Source organism: Argopecten irradians, chromosome 4, assembly GCF_041381155.1.
Source record: "Argopecten irradians isolate NY chromosome 4, Ai_NY, whole genome shotgun sequence".
Classification (NCBI taxonomy): Eukaryota; Metazoa; Mollusca; class Bivalvia; order Pectinida; family Pectinidae; genus Argopecten; species Argopecten irradians.
Window position 1 is genome coordinate 11,931,646 of NC_091137.1, and position 21,749 is coordinate 11,953,394.

The window sequence follows — 21,749 nt, forward strand, 5'->3', positions numbered from 1 at the left end:
TTTGTCTACTTTAGAACTCAATCATTTCAACCATAATGAACACTGTTATAATGTTTTATGTTGTAGAAACTCCATCGTGTAGACCATGGTGTGTATGGTCACTGTTATAATGTTTTATGTTGTAGAAACTCCATCGTGTAGACCATGGTGTGTATGGTCACTGTTATAATGTTTTATGTTGTAGAAACTCCATCCTATAGACCATGGTGTGTATGGTCACTGTTATAATGTTTTATGTTGTAGAAACTCCATCCTATAGACCATGGTGTGTATGGTCACTGTTATAATGTTTTATGTTGTAGAAACTCCATCCTATAGACCATGGTGTGTATGGTCACTGTTATAATGTTTTATGTTGTAGAAACTCCATCCTATAGACCATGGTGTGTATGGTCACTGTTATAATGTTTTATGTTGTAGAAACTCCATCCTATAGACCATGGTGTGTGTGGTCACTGTTATAATGTTTTATGTTGTAGAAACTCCATCCTATAGACCATGGTGTGTGTGGTCACTGTTATAATGTTTTATGTTGTAGAAACTCCATTGTATAGACCATGGTGTGTATGGTCACTGTTATAATGTTTTATGTTGTAGAAACTCCATCCTATAGACCATGGTGTGTATGGTCACTGTTATAATGTTTTATGTTGTAGAAACTCCATCCTATAGACCATGATGTGTATGGTCACTGTTATAATGTTTTATGTTGTAGAAACTCCATCGTGTAGACCATGGTGGACCGGGTATTGGCTACTTCCTGTACTGGAGAATGTACGACCCTGACCCTCTCAATGATGGTGTCAAGTTCAATCATGTAAGTCACATCCTCAATCTGATGTTGTCCTTTACACGGAGTGATTATAAAGATCAGTATTTCAATCAGATTGGTCACATTCCCCTCAGAAGTGTATTGCTCTTTATAACATCCTGGTACTGCCATTGCCAAGTTTTTGAAGTGTCTTTTACCCTTGGTAAAAACCAGGTTGTCTTTTTACACAGGTTGAGTTGTGTTGAAATTTGTCATTGGTACCCTAGAAAAATGGTCTTTTAAAGCAGGTGGTCTTTATACAGAGGTGGTCACTTAGGCAAGTTTTACTGTCTTTCTTTCAAAAGTTTTTGTTTTGACTTTTTTCAGAAACAACTAAATGATTATACTACTGAAGAGTATGTGATGTTGGTTGGAGAGAACAACTTCTACCTTCAGTACGAGGTGAAAATACAGGCCTTCAACAACTACGGAAGAGGACCCAACTCTAGTGTTGTTCTTGTCTATTCTGCTGAGGGAAGTAAGTGCTACTATTAATATAAACTTAATTTATTTTACATCGATTGAGAAACAAGTAATACAAGTTATACAAATCACTTTCGATGGCCCAGATGAAAGCATGTGAGGGGTCTTATAGTTAGGAAGTAGTTACCGTAGCAAGAACTTAATGTCTAACAGACACATTTCTAATTTATATTGAAGCTTGCTTTATGACAAAACATTAGAAATAAAATAAGGATGATTGAAAACATTTATAATTGATTTTTATTTGGTCACTTGTCTGTAATGCAACGTCTGTTAGCATTTCCTTGTGAACGTGATAACTTAGATAAATATCCACTGAGCTTAATGAAACTTTATGTGTAGACTAACATTGGAAAGATCTCAGAAGAGCGTAATGTAAATCGACTGTTAATTACAGAGTTATTGCCTTCGCAATGATAATTATTATTGGACCTTGTGCACACAATAACTCTAGTAACTATGAACCCAGCTTAATGAAATTTTGCGTGTAGACTAGTATTGAAAGATCTCAAGACTAGTTTGAAAATTGACCTGATTTGATTGTAACTTACAGAGTTATTATTAAACCTTGTGAACACAATAACTTGAGTAAATATGCACTGAGCTTAACATAACTGTTTTTAGACTAACATTGGAAAGATCTTAGAGTTAGAAATTCGGCCTGATTCGACAGTTTTTTACAAAGTTATTGCACTTTGTACTAATAATTATTATTTGACCTTGTGAACACGATAACTTGAGTAAATATGCACTGAGCTTAATGAAATTTTGTATGTAGACTAACATTGGATAGATCTTGGACGAGTTAAAAAAAAAGCTTGATTTGACTCTAACTTATTTATTGAGTTATTGCCCTTTCCAATAATAATTATCAAACCTTGTGAAGATGGTAATGCAACTAAATATGCACCAAGCTTAATGAAACTTTGTATGTAGACCTATTAGATGTATGTCCCTATTTCGTGAACAAAAGACATCAGTTTGCTGGTAAAATAAAAATAATTTGTGAAAATGCCTACTTATTTACACTTTTTTCATCAATTTTCCATGAAAAAAATTCAATTTTCAATAATTATTAAAAATAAAAAAATATAAGTAATCAGGTTAATTTTCCTCTTCTTCAAATATCATAACATGATCAAAGTTGACATACCTCACAATATTTCAAATCACCGTATATATTTAACAAACATTGACAGAAATTCCATTTTAAATATGATGTGAATAAATCATTATTGATCAGACTGTCTGAAATATGCAATGTTTAATTCCTTACAGCTAACAAGAAAACTATATGAGCCATCAATCATTGACAACAACAAAAAGTGCTATTTTTGGTTGTTGTTATTTTTTTTAAAGATATTATAATTTTTAAATATATAAATTTATATATAAACACTTGTATTACTCATTGTATATATTGAATATTGCACCAAGTAGTAAGAAATTTAAAATAATTCCGTATACATGTGTAATGTTCTGAATTCTATTAGGTACAACTGTTTTGTGATTGGAATCTGCTACAATGTATAGTTCATGATTCACATGAAAGAAGCTAACACAATAGTTTGTAAACAAAACCTGATAACATACACGCAGGTATATATCACATTATGTGTAGTCAAGAAAATTTTACCGATGAAAATGGTCACGGAAGAAAAAAATTAGTGTTTACACAAGACATGTACTCAACTGTTACTTAAAACTGTATGTGTGGAGGGGCTGATGGGAATATTTATAAAATATTTTTTTGACTGAGTGTCAGTCACTTAGAGGCAGACAGTTGATCACTCTTTCAACACAGGGCATAACTTGAGCTCGACTGACATTTTAAACTAAATCTTTGTGTTTCATGTTTGTCTTTCTTTGATTTTTCCTAATGTCGGTTGAAAAGAGACGTCACTCTACATGAAAACATCGACCGACATTTTCAGTCGTAAAATGATACCTATTTTTCACTAAAACTATAAAATAAACACTTGTTGACTTCATGGAAAACATTCATATTTAGTTTATTTTTAACAGTAAAACACCTTAATAACCAAAACTAGTATTTTAAAAATAGTTTACGATCATAGTAATTGTTGCTAAAGAGTTACGTCCCTTTGTTCACGTCAATATCCTCACACCAGAAAACTACCCTTAAGGCCCATGGGCATTTTGTTTGTTTTCATTACAAAATCTGGCTCAGTGCGCCCTCTGTCGTCAACATTTCCTTTAAAATCGCTACTAGTCCCTCAAGGGGAAACAGAAACTTGGCCATGGAATGTAACTAAATTTTATGGGGGAAGGTGGGAACAGAAACTTGTATAAATTTTGGTGACCCCCCTGGGCAGGCAGGAGGGGCGGGGCCCCAATAGGGGAAATAGAGGTAAATCCTTTAAATCGCTACTTGTCCCATGGATTGTAACCAAATTTGGCCAACAAAACATCCGTTGAATAGAACTTGTATAAATTTTCATGACCCCCCGGGGGGGCTACAATAGGGGAAAAAATCTACTGCCACAAACATCCTTGGGGGGAATGGGGAACAGAACTTGTATAATTTTGGCTCTGACCCCCCGGGGGCAGGAGGGGCGGGGGCCCAATATGGGGAAATAGAAAAAAATCGCTAAAACATTGGATTGTAACCTGAGAACATCCTTGGGGGAAGGGGAACAGAAACTTGTATAAAACCTGAGGGGTGGGGCCCAATAGGGGAAAATAGAGGTAAATCCTTTATTCGCTCATTGACTGCATAACCAACAATATCCTTGGGTGATATAAGAATGAGTTTGTAAAAAACATTTGTAAATTCTATTCTACATTGTCCAAGATTGGATTGTAACTAAAATTTGGCCAATGGATTGTAACTTAAATTTGGCCAACAAACATCCTTGGGGGGTAGCGAGAACAGAACTTGTATAAATTTTGGGTCTGATCCCACGGGGGCTGGAGGGGGGGTGCCCTATAGGGGCGTAATAGAGGTAAATCTTTAAATCACTTCTTCTCACTAAGTTCTGCATGGATTGATAAACCAAATTTTGGCCACGGAAACATCCTTTGGGGGAAGGGGAACGAACTTGTATAAAGTTTGGCTCTTGATCCCCCGGGGGTAGGCAAGACGGTGGGGGCCCAATAGGGGAAATAGAGGGTAAATATTAAAATTCCTTCAGAAATGAAACAAAGAAAACAATGACGCCTGTATTCAGTAACAATTTATTTGGCCATATACCAAACCAGTTTGAGCGATTAAGCCTCTGGGAACAGAACTTGTATAAATCTGTTTGGCCAACTCATACACTGCAAAAAATAAAAAAAAAAAAAAAAAAAACCTGAGAATCAGCACAATAGGGGAAAAAGACGTTATCTGGACATCACTATAGATGAACATTGAAATTTTCAATATTGATAGGAAATATAAGAAAAAAGTATTAGAGTCACTACAGGTTAAAACATATTTCATTTTAATCAAGTAGTCTTTAAAATAAATTTTATTCTGAATCTTTTGTGAGAATCTGCTACGCTGATTCACATAGTTTGTAAACAAAATTTATATCATAGTCCGATGAAATTAAAAAATTAGTGTTTACACAAGACTATTATTTTTGACTGAACAGACAGTTGACATAACGACAATTTGATTACATTTTCAGTGCCACTTGCGGCCCCTCAAGGCCTGTACTGTGATGGCTACAATGCGACAGCCATGACGGTGACCTGGGAAGCTGTACCAGATACTCGGGAGACCATGAAGGGGCGTGTCGGGGGTTACCAGGTAGGGACTACAATGAATTTACATTGCATTACCAAAATTATTTGGTTGTTTTTGTTATTCAACTTTATCCAACAATGTTCAATCCACTATTCTCCATTAGATTGAAATTGGTGACTTATGAATATGTGTCAAGACTTTTGAAAACCCATTCATTTTGTAGAATTCGAAACTATGATAATTTTATGGACTTATTATTATCATAGGTTTTCTTCTTTATCAATACTGTAGCTTTTAAAGCATCATCAGAATGAGCCAATTGTGTTTTTACCACCCCCTTGTAATGTGTTTCCAGGTGAACTACTGGTTCAGTGAGGACACAGACCCTGTATACAAACTATACATCCGCTACCCTGGACAAGTAGAGGAGGCAGTTGTCATTGGTCTGTGGGACGACTCCAACTTCTGGTTTGAGGTCCAAGTCTACAACAGCGCCGGGCTTGGACCACTCAGTGAAAAGTTCATTCAAGAAACACTCCATCTTGGTAAGCAAATATGGCAGTCTTACATGGGCCAGCCAATGAAGAAAATGTGGCTGATGTTAGAGTGAGACATCAAATCATTGACGTTGGGTCAGGTCAAGTATGCTCAAAAAGTATGGTCCAAGAGGACAAGCTGGTCAAATCTAGAATTTATCTGAGTGGGACTTAAAAGGAATGACCTTGGCTTCATTCAATGTCATAGGGGTCAAGTAAACTCCAATCTTGTAACTACTCCATTAATCCTAAGGTCAAGCTTGGAGAAAAGACAGTGAGACCTCAAATAAATTACCTTCATTTCTTCCAAGGTGGCAAGGGTAAAACATCCTTAAAACTTGAAACAATATAATATCAATTAAGCATTGAAGTCACTATTTTTTAATTTCATTGGGGTACGAAAGAAATTTTGTTTGCAAACTGTGTGAATAGCGGATTCTCACAAAAGTTTGCAAACAAAATTTACCCAGGCTACTTTATAAAATGAAATACGTTTACACGTATGATTCCATAGATTTTTTCCAAAGGATTATTTTTTCCAAATCGATACGCAACATCAATGGTTATATTGTAATGTCACGATAACGTCAAGTTTCCACGCCATTCTCGGAAATTTTTTCATCGGTGAATGAAAAAAATGAATAGGCCAATCAGAAAGCCAGAAACAAAGAGAAAATTAATTATTGTACTGTGAGTGTGGAAATATATTCTAATTGCGAAAGACTCCTTAGCATAAGATAACCCCTGTGCATTATATTTGGTGCATATTTATGTGCAGCTATGTTGCAAAAAGGTACAGCTGCAAAAGTTATGATATTGCAAATGAAATTAAACACTTATTAATTTATCAACATTTCAACACTTATTAATTTATCAACATCTAGAGTAACTTAGGTCAAAAGAATTATGAATGATTATTTGTGTATTGTTCTTTCAGCTCCTCAATTGTACCCTCAGGAAGTTCATGTCCATTCCCATGGAGCGAACAGTGTAAGGCTGACGTGGCGAGGAGTCAGCACAGCTGTCGAGGAAGCTGTACTTTTAGGATACTATGTAAGTATGCAATATGACACATGATATGCATTATAGATAGATCTATAATTTAAATGTAATCCTCGATACTCCAGGGGTTACTATCACTGTCATTATATCCATCCCTGGTATATCATAGCAAAACTGAAGGCTCTATATGCGACAACAGATGAGACAGATAGTTTGGTCCTTTGATGTACATCAAAAGAATGGAATAATGTTACAATGTGGTGGACTGTGGCTTTCAATTTGAGCCTCACTCTCTTTGTACTCTTCAAACGAAGTCTTACAGGCCTGTGATTGGTTGGCTTTTCCTCCTGAACTGCCTTCAGTTTTTCCATGACATTTCCTGGGTTAATATATAACATCAGTGATAGCAACCCCTGAAATATTGAGGATGTTGAAATGTAAAAGGTTTTCAATACTTGTAAAAACATATTGATACTGGATGGTTGATCAAGGCTCTAAAAATACTTATAATGTCTTATAACTGTCAATGCAATTGATGACTGTAGGAAGTACCACAAAATGTGCCTACCTTGATGAGTTGTACTCGTTAATTGACAAAGAACTTCAAACCACAGATAACAGAGCTTAAAACTTTGTATTGTGCAATGTAGTATAGATAGGTAAAAGTATATTACTGGGAAACAATTCAAAAATCAGTACTACATGCGCCTGCCTGTGGTATGATTTGTGATGTTTTGATTTTCAATAGATTTACCTATGGCCGGCCAATGAGCACTACCGGACAGCTGAGATGATCGAGACAGAGAAGTTTGACGTGGAATTCATCCTCAATGATATAGATAAAGGCAAGGTGTATGCTGTTCGTATAGCTGGCTTCAGTGATGGAGGGGAGGGCAAGAAGTCTCCTACCGTCTACTTCACTCTGGGTAAGTTTGGGGCTATGTGTATTGAGTGGTCAGTGATAGAGGGGAGGGCAGGAAGTCTCCTACTGTCTACTTCACTCTGGGTAAGTTTGGGGTTATGTGTGATGAGTGGTCAGTGATAGAGGGGAGGGCAGAAAGTCTCCTATCGTCAACTTCACTCTGGGTAAGTTTGGGGCTATGTGTGATGAGTGGTCAGTGATAGAGGGGAGGGCAAGAAGTCTCCTACTGTCTACTTCACTCTGGGTAAGTTTGGGGCTATGTGTGATGAGTGGTCAGTGATAGAGGGGAGGGCAAGAAGTCTCCTACTGTCTACTTCACTCTGGGTAAGTTTGGGGCTATGTGTGATGAGTGGTCAGTGATAGAGGGGAGGGCAAGAAGTCTCCTACCGTCTACTTCACTCTGGGTAAGTTTGGGGCTATGTGTGATGAGTGGTCAGTGATAGAGGGGAGGGCAAGAAGTCTCCTACTGTCTACTTCACTCTGGGTAAGTTTGGGGCTATGTGTGATGAGTGGTCAGTGATAGAGGGGAGGGCAAGAAGTCTCCTACTGTCTACTTCACTCTGGGTAAGTTTGGGGCTATGTGTGATGAGTGATCAGTGATGGTTGGGAGGGCAAGAAGTCTCCTACCATCTACTTCACTCTCGGGTATTAAGTTTGGGGCTATGTGTGATGAGTGGTCAGTGATAGAGGGGAGGGCAAGAAGTCTCCTACCGTCTACTTCACTCTGGGTAAGTTTGGGGCTATGTGTGATGAGTGGTCAGTGATAGAGGGGAGGGCAGGAAGTCTCCTACCGTCTACTTCACTCTGGGTAAGTTTGGGGCTATGTGTGATGAGTCAAGAAGGTCAGTGATAGAGGGGAGGGCAAGAAGTCTCCTACTGTCTACTTCACTCTGGGTAAGTTTGGGGCTATGTGTGATGAGTGGTCAGTGATAGAGGGGAGGGCAAGAAGTCTCCTACTGTCTACTTGCACTCTCTGGTAAGTTTGGGGCTATGTGTGATGAGTGATCAGTGATAGAGGGGAGGGCAAGAAGTCTCCTACCTGTCTACTTCACTCTTGGTAAGTTTGGGGCTATGTGTGATGAGTGGTCAGTGATAGAGGGGAGGGCAAGAAGTCTCCTACCGTCTACTTCACTCTGGGTAAGTTTGGGGCTATGTGTGATGAGTGGTCAGTGATAGAGGGGAGGGCAGGAAGTCTCCTACTGTCTACTTCACTCTGGGTAAGTTTGGGGCTATGTGTGATGAGTGATCAGTGATAGAGGGGAGGGCAAGAAGTCTCCTACTGTCTACTTCACTCTGGGTAAGTTTGGGGCTATGTGTGATGAGTGATCAGTGATGGTGGGGAGGGCAAGAAGTCTCCTATTGTCTACTTCACTCTGGGTAAGTTTGGGGCTATGTGTGATGAGTGATCAGTGATAGTGGGAGGGCAAGAAGTCTCCTACTGTCTACTTCACTCTGGGTAAGTTTGGGGCTATGTGTGATGAGTGGTCAGTGATAGAGGGGAGGGCAAGAAGTCTCCTACCGTCTACTTCACTCTGGGTAAGTTTGGGGCTATGTGTGATGAGTGGTCAGTGATGGTGGGGAGGGCAGGAAGTCTCCTACTGTCTACTTCACTCTGGGTAAGTTTGGGGCTATGTGTGATGAGTGATATCAGTGATGGTGGGGAGGGCAAGAAGTCTCCTACTGTCTACTTCACTCTGGGTAAGTTTGGGGCTATGTGTGATGAGTGATCAGTGATAGAGGGGAGGGCAGGAAGTCTCCTACCGTCTACTTCACTCTGGGTAAGTTTGGGGCTATGTGTGTGATGAGTGGTCAGTGATAGTGGGGAGGGCAAGAAGTCTCCTACTGTCTACTTCCCTCTGGGTAAGTTTGGGGCTATGTGTGATGAGTGGATCAGTGATAGAGTGGGGAGGGCAAGAAGTCTCCTACTGTCTACTTCACTCTGGGTAAGTTTTGGGGCTATGTGTGATGAGTGGTCAGTGATAGAGGGGAGGGCAAGAAGTCTCCTACTGTCTACTTCACTCTGGGTAAGTTTGGGGCTATGTGTGATGAGTGGTCAGTGATAGAGGGGAGGGCAGAAGTCTCCTATTGTCTACTTCACTCTGGGTAAGTTTGGGGCTATGTGTGATGAGTGATCAGTGATGGAGGGGGAGGGCAGAAGTCTCCTACCGTCTACTTCACTCTGGGTAAGTTTGGGGCTATGTGTGATGAGTGGTCAGTGATAGAGGGGGGGCAGAGAAGTCTCCTACTGTCTACTTCACTCTGGGTAAGTTTGGGGCTATGTGTGATGAGTGGTCAGTGATAGAGGGGGGGAGGGCAAGAAGTCTCCTACCGTCTACTTCACTCTTGGTAAGTTTGGGGCTATGTGTGATGAGTGTCAGTGATAGAGGGGAGGGCAGAAGTCTCCTACTGTTCTACTTCACTCTGGGTAAGTTTGGGGCTATGTGTGATGAGTGGTCAGTGATAGTAGAGGGGAGGGCAAGAAGTCTCCTACTGTCTACTTCACTCTGGGTAAGTTTGGGCTATGTGTGATGAGTGGTCAGTGATAGAGGGAGAGGGCAGAGAAGTCTCCAGTGTGATGAGTGGCTCAGTGATGGTGAAGTTACTTCACTTCTTGGGTAAGTTTGGGGCTATGTGTGATGAGTGATCAGTGATAGAGGGGAGGGCAAGAAGTCTCCTACCGTCTACTTCACTCTAGGTAAGTTTGGGGCTATGTGTGATGAGTGATCAGTGATGGTGGGGAGGGCAAGAAGTCTCCTACCATCTACTTCACTCTTATTAAGTTTGGGGCTATGTGTGATGAGTGGTCAGTGATGGTGAGGGGAGGGCAAGAAGTCTCCTACTGTCTACTTCACTCTGGGTAAGTTTGGGGCTATGTGTGATGAGTGATCAGTGATAGAGGGGAGGGCAGGAAGTCTCCTACCGTCTACTTGCCTCTTGGTAAGTTTGGGGCTATGTGTGATGAGTGATCAGTGATAGAGGGGAGGGCAAGAAGTCTCCTACTGTCTACTTCACTCTGGGTAAGTTTGGGGCTATGTGTGATGAGTGGTCAGTGATAGAGGGGAGGGCAAGAAGTCTCCTACCGTCTACTTCACTCTGGGTAAGTTTGGGGCTATGTGTGATGAGTGGTCAGTGATGGTGGGGAGGGCAGGAAGTCTCCTACTGTCTACTTCACTCTGGGTAAGTTTGGGGCTATGTGTGATGAGTGATCAGTGATAGAGGGGATTGCAAGAAGTCTCCTACTGTCTACTTCACTCTGGGTAAGTTTGGGGCTATGTGTGATGAGTGATCAGTGATAGAGGGGAGGGCAAGAAGTCTCCTACTGTCTACTTCACTCTGGGTAAGTTTGGGGCTATGTGTGATGAGTGATCAGTGATAGAGGGGAGGGCAAGAAGTCTCCTACCGTCTACTTCACTCTGGGGGTGTGATAAGTTTGGGGCTCACTCTGTGTTTGATGTGTGATCAGTGATGGTAGGGGAGGGCAAGAAGTCTCCTACTGTCTACTTCACTCTGGGTAAGTTTGGGGCTATGTGTGATGAGTGATCAGTGATGGTGGGGAGGGCAGGAAGTCTCCTACGTCTCTACTTCACTCTGGGTAAGTTTGGGGCTATGTGTGATGAGGGTCAGTGATAGGTGGGGAGGGCAAGAAGTCTCCTACTGTCTACTTCACTCTGGGTAAGTTTGGGGCTATGTGTGATGAGTGATCAGTGATAGTGGGGAGGGCAGGAAGTCTCCTACCGTCTACTTCACTCTGGGTAAGATTGGGGCTATGTGTGATGAGTGGTCAGTGATAGAGGGGAGGGCAAGAAGTCTCCTACTGTCTCCTTCACTCTGGGTAAGTTTGGGGCTATGTGTGATGAGTGGTCAGTGATAGAGGGGAGGGCAAGAAGTCTCCTACTGTCTCCTTCACTCTGGGTAAGTACTGGGGCTATGTGTGATGGAGGGGCAAAGAAGTCTCCAGTCTCCAAGTCTAACTTCACTCTGGGGTAAGTTTTGGGGCTATGTGTGATGAGGGCAAGAAGTCTCCCACAGTCTACTTCACTCTGGGTAAGTCTAGGGCTTTGTGTTAGGAACTGTTTTACTGTCAGAGTGGTAAACATTGTTCAGACCACTGAGTGGTTAACCACTGAGTGATTAAGGTGTTCTGACCACATGGAGTAATTATGGTGTTCTGACCACTGAGTGATTAAGGTGTTCTGACCACTGAGTGATTAAGGTGTTCGGACCACTGAGTGATTTAAGGGTGTTCTGACCACAGAGTGGTTAAGGTGTTCTGACCACTGAGTAGTTAAGGTGTTCTGACCACTGAGTGGTTAAGGTGTTCTGACCACAGAAGTGGGTGTTGTTTTCTGACCACTGAGTGGTTAAGGTGTTCTGACCACTGAGTGGTTAAGGTGTTTCTGACCACTGAGTGGTTAAGGTAGTTCTGACCACTGAGTGGTTAAGGTGTTCTGACCACTGAGTGATTAAGGTGTTCGGACCACTGAGTGGTTAAGGTGTTCGGACCACTGAGTGGTTAAGGTGTTCTGACCACTGAGTGGTTAAGGTGTTCTGACCACTGAGTGGTTAAGGTGTTCTGACCACTGAGTGATTAAGGTGTTCGGACCACTGAGTGGTTAAAGTGTTCGGACCACTGAGTGGTTAAGGTGTTCGGACCACTGAGTGGTTAAGGTGTTCTGACCACTGAGTGGTTAAGGTGTTCTGACCACTGAGTGGTTAAGGTGTTCTGACCACTGAGTGGTTAAGGTGTTCTGACCACTGAGTGATTAAGGTGTTCGGACCACTGAGTGGTTAAGGTGTTCGGACCACTGAGTGATTAAGGTGTTCGGACCACTGAGTGATTAAGGTGTTCGGACCACTGAGTGGTTAAGGTGTTCTGACCACTGAGTGGTTAAGGTGTTCTGACCACTGAGATGGATTAAGGTGTTCGGACCACTGAGTGATTAAGGTGTTCTGACCCTGATGAGTGGTTAAGGTGTTCTGACCACAGAGTGGTTAAGGTGTTCTGACCACTGAGTGATTAAGGTGTTCGGACCACTGAGTGGTTAAGGTGTTCTGACCACTGAGTGGTTAAGGTGTTCTGACCACTGAGTGGATTAAGGTGTTCGGACCATGAGTGGTTAAAGTGTTCTGACCAGATGAGTGTAAGGTGTTTACCAGAGTCAGGTTTCGGACCACTGAGTGGTTAAGGTGTTTGACCACTGAGTGGTTAAGGTGTTCTGACCACTGAGTTAAGGTGTTCTGACCTGAGTGGTTAAGGTGTTCTGACTGAGTGGTTAAGGTGTTCTGACCACTGAGTGGTTAAGGTGTTCGGACCACTGAGTGGTTAAGGTGTTCTGACCACTGAGTGATTAAGGTGTTCTGACCACTGAGTGGTTAAGGTGTTCTGACCACTGAGTGGTTAAGGTGTTCTGACCACTGAGTGGTTAAGGTGTTCTGACCACTGAGTGGTTAAGGTGTTCTGACCACAGAGTGATTAAGGTGTTCTGACCACTGAGTGGTTAAGGTGTTCTGACCACTGAGTGGTTAAGGTGTTCTGACCACTGAGTGGTTAAGGTGTTCTGACCACTGAGTGGTTAAGGTGTTCGGACCACAGAGTGGTTAAGGTGTTCTGACCACTGAGTGGTTAAGGTGTTCTGACCACTGAGTGGTTAAGGTGTTCTGACCACTGAGTGGTTAAGGTGTTCTGACCACTGAGTGGTTAAGTGTTCGGACCACTGAGTGGTTAAGGTGTTCTGACCACTGAGTGGTTAAAGTGTTCTGACCACTGAGTGGTTAAGGTGTTCGGACCACTGAGTGGTTAAGGTGTTCGGACCACTGAGTGGTTAAGGTGTTCTGACCACTGAGTGATTAAGGTGTTCTGACCACTGAGTGATTAAGGTGTTCTGACCACTGAGTGGTTAAGGTGTTCTGACCACTGAGTGGTTAAGGTGTTCTGACCACTGAGTGGTTAAGGTGTTCTGACCACTGAGTGGTTAAGGTGTTCTGACCACTGAGTGATTAAGGTGTTCTGACCACTGAGTGATTAAGGTGTTCTGACCACTGAGTGGTTAAGGTGTTTGGACCACTGAGTGGTTAAGGTGTTCTGACCACTGAGTGGTTAAGGTGTTCTGACCACTGAGTGATTAAGGTGTTCTGACCACTGAGTGGTTAAAGTGTTCTGGACCACTGAGTGGTTAAGGTGTTCTGACCACTGAGTGGATTAAGGTGTTCTGACCACTGAGTGGATTAAGGTGTTCTGACCACTGAGTGGTTAAGGTGTTCGGACCACTGAGTGGTTAAGGTGTTCGGACCACTGAGTGGTTAAGGTGTTCGTGACCACTGAGTGGTTAAGGTGTTCTGACCACTGAGTGGTTAAGGTGTTTGGACCACAGAGTGGTTAAGGTGTTCTGACCATCTGACTGAGTGGTTAAGGTGTTCTGACCACTGAGTGGTTAAGGTGTTCTGACCACTGAGTGGTTAAGTGTTCTGACCACTGAGTGGTTAAGGTGTTCGGACCACTGAGTGGTTAAAGTGTTCGGACCACTGAGTGGTTAAGGTGTTTGGACCACTGAGTGGTTAAGGTGTTCTGACCACTGAGTGGTTAAGGTGTTCTGACCACTGAGTGGTTAAGGTGTTTGGACCACAGAGTGGTTAAGGTGTTCTGACAGAGTGGTTAAGGTGTTCTGACCACTGAGTGGTTAAGGTGTTCTGACCACTGAGTGGTTAAGGTGTTCTGACCAAAGAGTGATTAAGGTGTTCTGACCACTGAGTGGTTAAGGTGTTCTGACCACTGAGTGGTTAAGGTGTTCTGACCACAGAGTGGTTTAAGGTGTTGCTGACCACTGAGTGATTTAAGGTGTTCTGACACTGAGTGGTTAAGGTGTTCTGACCACTGGTGGTTAAGGTGTTCTGACCACTGAGTGGTTAAGGTGTTTCTGACCACTGAGTGGTTAAGGTGTTCTGACCACTGAGTGGTTAAGGTGTTCTGACCACTGAGTGGTTAAGGTGTTCTGACCACTGAGTGGTTAAAGTGTTTGGACCACTGAGTGGTTAAAGTGTTCGGACCACTGAGTGGTTAAGGTGTTCTGACCACTGAGTGATTAAGGTGTTCAGACCACTGAGTGGTTAAAGTGTTCTGACCACTGAGTGGTTAAGGTGTTCTGACCACTGAGTGGTTAAAGTGTTCTGACCACTGAGTGGTTAAGGTGTTCTGACCACTGAGTGGTTAAGGTGTTCTGACCACTGAGTGGTTAAGGTGTTCTGACCACTGAGTGGTTAAAGTGTTCTGACCACTGAGTGGTTAAGGTGTTCTGACCACTGAGTGATTAAGGTGTTCGGACCACTGAGTGGTTAAGGTGTTCTGACCACTGAGTGGTTAAGGTGTTCTGACCACTGACTTGTGGTTAAGGTGTTCTGACCACTGAGTGGTTAAGGTGTTCTGACCACTGAGTGGTTAAGGTGTTCTGACCACTGAGTGGTTAAGGTGTTCGGACCACAGAGTGGTTAAGGTGTTCTGACCACTGAGTGGTTAAGGGTGTTCTGACCACTGAGTGGTTAAGTGTGTCTGACCACTGAGTGATTAAGGTGTTCTGACCACTGAGTGGTTAAGGTGTTCTGGAGGACCACTGAGTGGTTAAGGTGCTTCTGACCACTGAGTGTTAAAGTGTGTTCTGACCACTGAGTGGTTAAGGTGTTCTGACACTGAGTGGTTAAAGTGTTCTGACCACTGAGTGGTTAAGGTGTTCGGACCACTGAGTGATTAAGGTGTTTGGACCACTGAGTGGTAAGGTGTTCTGACCACTTGAGTGATTAAGGTGTTCTGACCATGAGTGGTTAAAGTGTTCTGACCACTGAGAGTGGTTAAGGTGTTCGGACCACTGAGTGAGTGATTCGGAAGGTGTTAAAATGAGTGTTGGACCACTGAGTGGTTAAGGTGTCTTCTGACCACTGAGTGGTTAAGGTGTTCGGAGCACTGACAGAGTGAGTGGTTAAGGTGTTCTGACCCACTGAGTGGTTAAGGTGTTCTGACCACAGAGTGGTTAAGGTGTTCTCGGACCACTGAGTGGTGAAGGTGTTCTGACCACACTGAGTGGTTAAGGTGTTCTGACCACTGAGTGGTTAAGGTGTTCTGACACTGAGTGGTTAAGGTGTTCGGGACCACTGAGTGATTAAGGTGTTCTGACCACTGAGTGGTTAAGGTGTTCTGACCACTGAGTGGTTAAGGTGTTCTGACCACTGAGTGGTTAAGGTGTTAGACCACTGAGTGGTTAAGGTGTTCTGACCACTGATGTGGTTAAGGTGTTCGGACCACTGAGTGATTAAGGTGTTCTGACCACTGAGTGGTTAAGGTGTTTCGGACCATCTGAGTGATTAAGGTGTTCTGACCACTGAGTGGTTAAGGTGTTCGGACCACTGAGTGGTTAAGGTGTTCGGACCATGAGTGGTTAAGGTGTTCGGACCACTGAGTGGTTAAGGTGTTCGGACCACAGAGTGGATTAAGGTGTTCGGGACACACTGAGTGGTTAAGGTGTTCGGACCACTGAGTGGTTAAGGGTGTTCGGACCACAGAGTGATTATAGGTGTTAAGGTGTTACTGACCACTGAGTGATATGGTGTTCGGACCACTGAAGTGGTTTAAGGTGTTCTGACCACTGAGTGGTTAAGGTGTTCGGGACCACAGAGTGATTAAGGTGTTCGGACCACTGAGTGGTGAAAGTGTTCGGACCACTGAGTGGTTAAGGTGTTCGGACCACTGAGTGGTTAAAGTGTTCGCCGGACCACTGAGCGATTAAGGTGTTCGGACCACTGAGTGGTTAAGGTGTTCGGACCACTGAGTGGTGAAAGTGTTCGGACCACTGAGTGGTTAAGGTATTTGGCCCACCAGCCCTGATCATTCTCTAGGTTTGTAGTTAGTTTGAACTCTAAGCTAGATAGGTGTCTTATAGAACATACTGACCATAGGTGGTGGTTTTCTTTGGTTAGTCCAGCTTCCATTTACCTCCTAAACCATACAGGCACATCTCTTTATGACTTTGGCTATTAATAGGACATAAATCCAACCCAAATAACACATGTTCAAATGATCTGGAAACAAAGTCTGTGTACTGTGTTGTCTGAAAGAATAATGCAACAGGAAAATGCATAATCAATCTTTCAATATATATCCCATCAATATTTATACAATTTCTGTTTTGATTGAAATATTTTAACTATTGAATATAAGAATATTGCTCATGTTTTTAAAATGTAATTATAAAATGCATGAGCTCTGATTCAAAATTACAACATGATAGCAAATATGTGCTGTACAAAAATAGATCACTATCTAGGAAAATGCATAATCAATCTTTCAATATATATCACATTAATGTTTTTGCACCTTCTATTTTACTTTAAAAAAATGAAATATTGAAATAAAAATTGCACATGTTTTTAAAATGCAATTTAGTACATGAGCTCTGATTTAAAATCGCATCATGTTAGCAAACATGTGCTGCATGAAAACGAATCACTGGGTAGTACTAGTTCTAGCTTTAATTCCTATTTATTTAAAAGACAACTTTCCAAAACTCTCAAACATTTGAACTCTTTTTCAGGTGGCCAAGTCCCCATTGATCCTACAGTGTCTGAGATCCGAGCAGGTGCTCCTCATACAAGCTGTTCTGTTTCCCTCCTGCTGTTGATGTCCTTTGTATTATTGTTTTTGTAAGATAGCTGTTCCGTTTTGTATCCAGTTTTTTGTGTTCAATGTAATTTATGACGTACATGTCATACTAGAGAGGTGCTGATTCATTATTTTTTTGTTTGTTGATTATTTCAGCTGTGACATACTTGTATGAGTATACAGCAAATAATTGGCAGATAAAAGTAGATTAGAAATTGTAACATGGGTGACACTTTGTACATAATATGTCAGTAAATATGTAATCACTGTGTACCTTACATGTATCAGATTAAAGATACCTAAAATTTTGTTTTTTACAAAAAATTATTATTTTAGAATTGAATTAAAAGTTTTACATATACTTCAAACTGACCTGAAAGAAAATTTTACAGATATTCTTTTAATAACAACAAAAATGCATAATAATTATCAGTTGCTGAAATGTTAATTGTAATATAAAGATCAATCAGTAAGTGTTTTACTCAATTTGGAGATTGAATTTTAATATTTTAAGAAATTGAATTGAAATTTTGAATATCAAAAGTTTTAAACAAATATTGCTGATGCCTTTTTTTGTACAAATTAAACAAATATTTGTATATAACATAAAGTGCATATAAATAGTCAATATAAATGACTTCTTATTTTAAAGTGTATATATATTTGTATATAGTTTTACTTTAGTTTTAAAGAAGAGTAACTAAAAAGTACTATTAAATGTAAAAATTGCTTGTAAATTTTAATTATTACTCTGGTGTCCATACAATATTTTGATGCAAAATCCATCGAGAAGTGTTTATCAAATGACAAGTACTATTTTATATTTTTCGAATGTTTTAAATTATCCCCACAGGTGAAATACATGATGAAACTTTCAAGTATATAAGAACAAGAAGGGGAAAAAACCAATAAGAATGCTTTTTGACTCCAATGGGTGCAAGAACTCAATTTAACAGACAACTAATGGGCTTGATCAGATTTTAGTTTTAGTTGGAGACAGGTGCATTTCTGATGTCAGCCTCAGTTTTGGTTTAGAGATAAAAAAAAAAGTGATAACCAGATCAGTTACAGAAAATTGATTTTATAAATCTGTATGTATATATATACACATAACAAATGCTGGCCAAACATGTTAGATGGCCAAATTTCTTGATCAAACTGGGAGGATAAGGGGAGATATACCAATATGTCTTGATCAGACTGGGAGGGGGAAGAGGGGGGATATACCAATATGTCTTGATCAGACTGGGAGGGGGTAGAGGGGGGATATACCAGTATATGTCTTTATCAGACTCAGAGGGGGAATATACCAGTGTGTCTTGATCAGAAGGAAGGGGGAATATACTCTTATATCTTGATCAGACTGGGAGGGGTAGAGGAGGATGTACCAATATGTCTTGAATAGGCTGGGCGGAGGTAGAGGGGGATATAACAGTATATGTCTTTATCAGACTCAGAGGGGGAATACACCAATATGTCTTGATCAGACTGGGAGGAGGTAGAGGGGGGATATAACAGTATATGTCTTCATCAGACTCAGAGGGTGATATACCAGTATGTTTTGATCAGACTGGGAGGGGGTAGAGGGGGATATACGAGTATGTCTTGATCAAACAGGGTGGGGTAGCGGGGGATATACCAATAAGTCTTGATCAGACTGGGAGGAGGTAGAGGGGGGATATACCAGTATATGTCTTTATCAGACTGGGGGGATATACCAGTATGTCTGTGATCAAACAGGGTTGGGGTAGCGGGGGGAAAATACCAATAAGTCTTGATCAGATTCAGGGAGGAGGTAGACTGGGGGGATATACCAGTATGTCGTGATCAAACAGGGTGGGGTAGGGGGGGGGGGATATACCAATAAGTCTTGATCAGACTGGGAGGAGGGTAGAGGGGGGATATACCAGTATATGTCTTTTATCAGACAGTAGGGGGATATACCAGTATGTCGTGATCAAACAGCGTTGGTAGGGGACCTTAGGGGGGGGTAATACCCAATAAGTCTTGATCAGACTGGGAGGAGGTAAGGGGGGATATACCAGTATACTGATTTTTATCAGACTGGGGGGGGGATATACCGTATATGTCGTGATCAAACAGGGGTGGGGTAGTAGATCAAACAGGTGGGGGGGGGTAATACCAATAAGTCTTGATCAGACTGGGAGGAAGGTAGAGGGGGGATATACCAGTAAATGTCTTTATCAGACTAAGAGGGGGAACTATACCAGTAATGTCTTGATCAGAATTGGAGGGGAATAGAGGGTGATATACCAATATGTCTTGGAGTAGGGGCTGGGAGGAGGTAGAGACTCAGAGGGGACATACCAGTATATGTCTTTATCAGACTTGGGAGGGGAATATACCAATATGTACTTGATCAGACTCACTGGATCTGAGGGGTAGAGTAGGGGATATACCACGTTATGTCTTGATCAGACTGGGAGGAGGTAGAGGTGGGATATACCAGTATATGTCGTGATCAAACTGTGATTGGGGTAGCGGGGGATATACAATAAGTCTTGATTAGACTTTCGAGGGAGTCAGGTAGAGGGGGGATATACCAGTATATGTTTTATGTTCTTGATCAAAGCCCTCGGGAGGGGGATAGAGGGTAAGGATATACCATATGTCGTGAGTATGGCTGGATCAGGAGTGGTCATGAGGGGGGAATACATATCTGTCTATTATCAGACTCAGAGGGGGATATACCAATATGTCCCTTATTCAGACTCAGGGGGGATATACCAGTATATGTCTTTATCAGACTCAGGAGGGGGGATATACCAGTATATGTCTTGATCAGACAGGGAGGGAGGTAGGGGGGGGATTTACCAATAATCTTGATCAGACTGGGAGGAGGGTAGAGGGGGGATATACCAGTATTATGTCTTTATCAGACTCAGAGGGGGATATACCCGTATATCTTGATCAGACTGGGAGGGTAGAGAGGGGATATACCCGTATATCTTGATCAGACTAGGGAGGTGGTAGAGGGGGATATACCAGTATGTCGTGATCAACAGGGTAGCGGGGTAGAGGGGATATACCAGTATGTCTTGATTCAGACTGGGGAGGAGGTAGAGGGGGAATATACCAATATGTCTTGATCAGACTGGGTAGGGGGTAGAGGGGGGATAAACCATATGTCTTGATCAAACTGGGAGGGGGTAGAGGGTGGGATATCCACCAGTATGTCTTGATCATACTGGGAGGGTTAGCGGGGGATAATACTACCTAATAAGTCTTGATTTGATGGGGGGAGGTTGGGGGGATGTATACCAGTATATGTCTTGATCAGACTGGGAGGGGGTTAGCTGGGGGATATACCAGTATGTCTTGATCACTGGGAGGATGGGACGGTATGGTCATGACTGGTGAGGGGGATGGGAGGGAGTTACCAGTATGTCTTGATCAGACTGGGAGGGGGTACAGTATGTCTTGATAGGACTGGGACGGGGGTGGTAGGGGGAGATATACCAGTATGTCTTGATCAGACTGGGAGGGGGTAGAGGGGGGATATACCAGTATGTCTTGATCAGACTGGGAGGGGGTAGTGGTGGGGATATATTAGTATGTCTTGATTAGATTGGGAGGGGATATGTTCGTGTATATAATCAAGTTGGGAGGGGGGTAAAATCAGAATGTACAATGTGTTGATCAAGAGGGGGATATATCAGTATAGTGGTTCGTTGGCTAGAAATTGGGGCAGGGGATTAGTAAGTTGATGCAGGTTCAAGTATGGGAACTCGGATCGACTCTGTTTAGGTGGTGGAAATTAGGGAAAGGTTAGGGGCGGGAAGTCAGGTGAGTTAGCCAAGTATTTTCGAGATGGATACTGATCATCTGAGAGTTCAAATGTTAATTTTACAGTAGAGACAACATCAATGTGGTGTTGGTTATACTCAACATTATTGTGATGATTGTTTTACTATCTGTATCTTATTCTGAATGATATACATGTATTTTTACATATATTTTAAAATATTAAATATCTCATTTTTTATATCTTCGAAATGTTTCAGCTGTTTATCGTTATATGAAATTAAACTATGGAGATTCTTGGATACTGTGAGTGTAAATTAAAATATACCTCCAGATCTATACTGCCTCTCCAAAACTAGAGATCTGAACATGCAGTTTATGTTTATTTGTTCTTTCTACTATACATTTGTACTCATCTTAACCACTAGTGCAAAGATGTTTTTAATACAAGATGGAAAGAAGCATAATAAAAACTTGTATATTTCTTGTGTAATGAATTAATCTTCAATTTACATGCTATCAATGCAGTTTGATAATAATTAAAATCTACTAGAGTAAACAAAGTTTATCAAATAAACGGGGAACTAGTGTGATTCACACATGTGTTCATCGATCACCTTTACTTCCATTTCACTCATTGATTTCATTATGTTTAGTCGTTTGTCTATATGTAACACACCTAATACATACAAGATAATCAGAAATTTACTTTAGATCTTTAGTGTGTCCTATATCTTATAGAAGTCCCATTTAGACAGTTCAACAAACATTTTCGAATTATTGGATATAGTAGTTTAAATTTATATTGGTTATGTATGTAGCTTACAATTAAAGTAATAGATTTATGATTGATTAGAATAAAGACATGCAGATCCCAGATCTACAAAGTACAT

The 21,749-nt window shown here is 41.6% G+C and overlaps 1 protein-coding gene across 1 annotated transcript in view; it reads left to right on the forward strand.

Moving 5' to 3' along the window:
• Window positions 1-17,537, forward strand: part of LOC138320613 (contactin-like) — a 44,330-nt gene extending 26,793 nt beyond the window's left edge. The window contains exons 19-25 of the mRNA XM_069263712.1: window positions 716-817; window positions 1,139-1,289; window positions 4,930-5,051; window positions 5,344-5,533; window positions 6,462-6,577; window positions 7,275-7,452; window positions 17,024-17,537. Of these exons, the coding sequence (XP_069119813.1) occupies window positions 716-817; window positions 1,139-1,289; window positions 4,930-5,051; window positions 5,344-5,533; window positions 6,462-6,577; window positions 7,275-7,452; window positions 17,024-17,136 (972 nt within the window). The 3' untranslated portion in view covers window positions 17,137-17,537. The remainder of the gene's footprint in view (window positions 1-715; window positions 818-1,138; window positions 1,290-4,929; window positions 5,052-5,343; window positions 5,534-6,461; window positions 6,578-7,274; window positions 7,453-17,023) is intronic.
• Window positions 17,538-21,749: the final 4,212 nt, after the last annotated feature.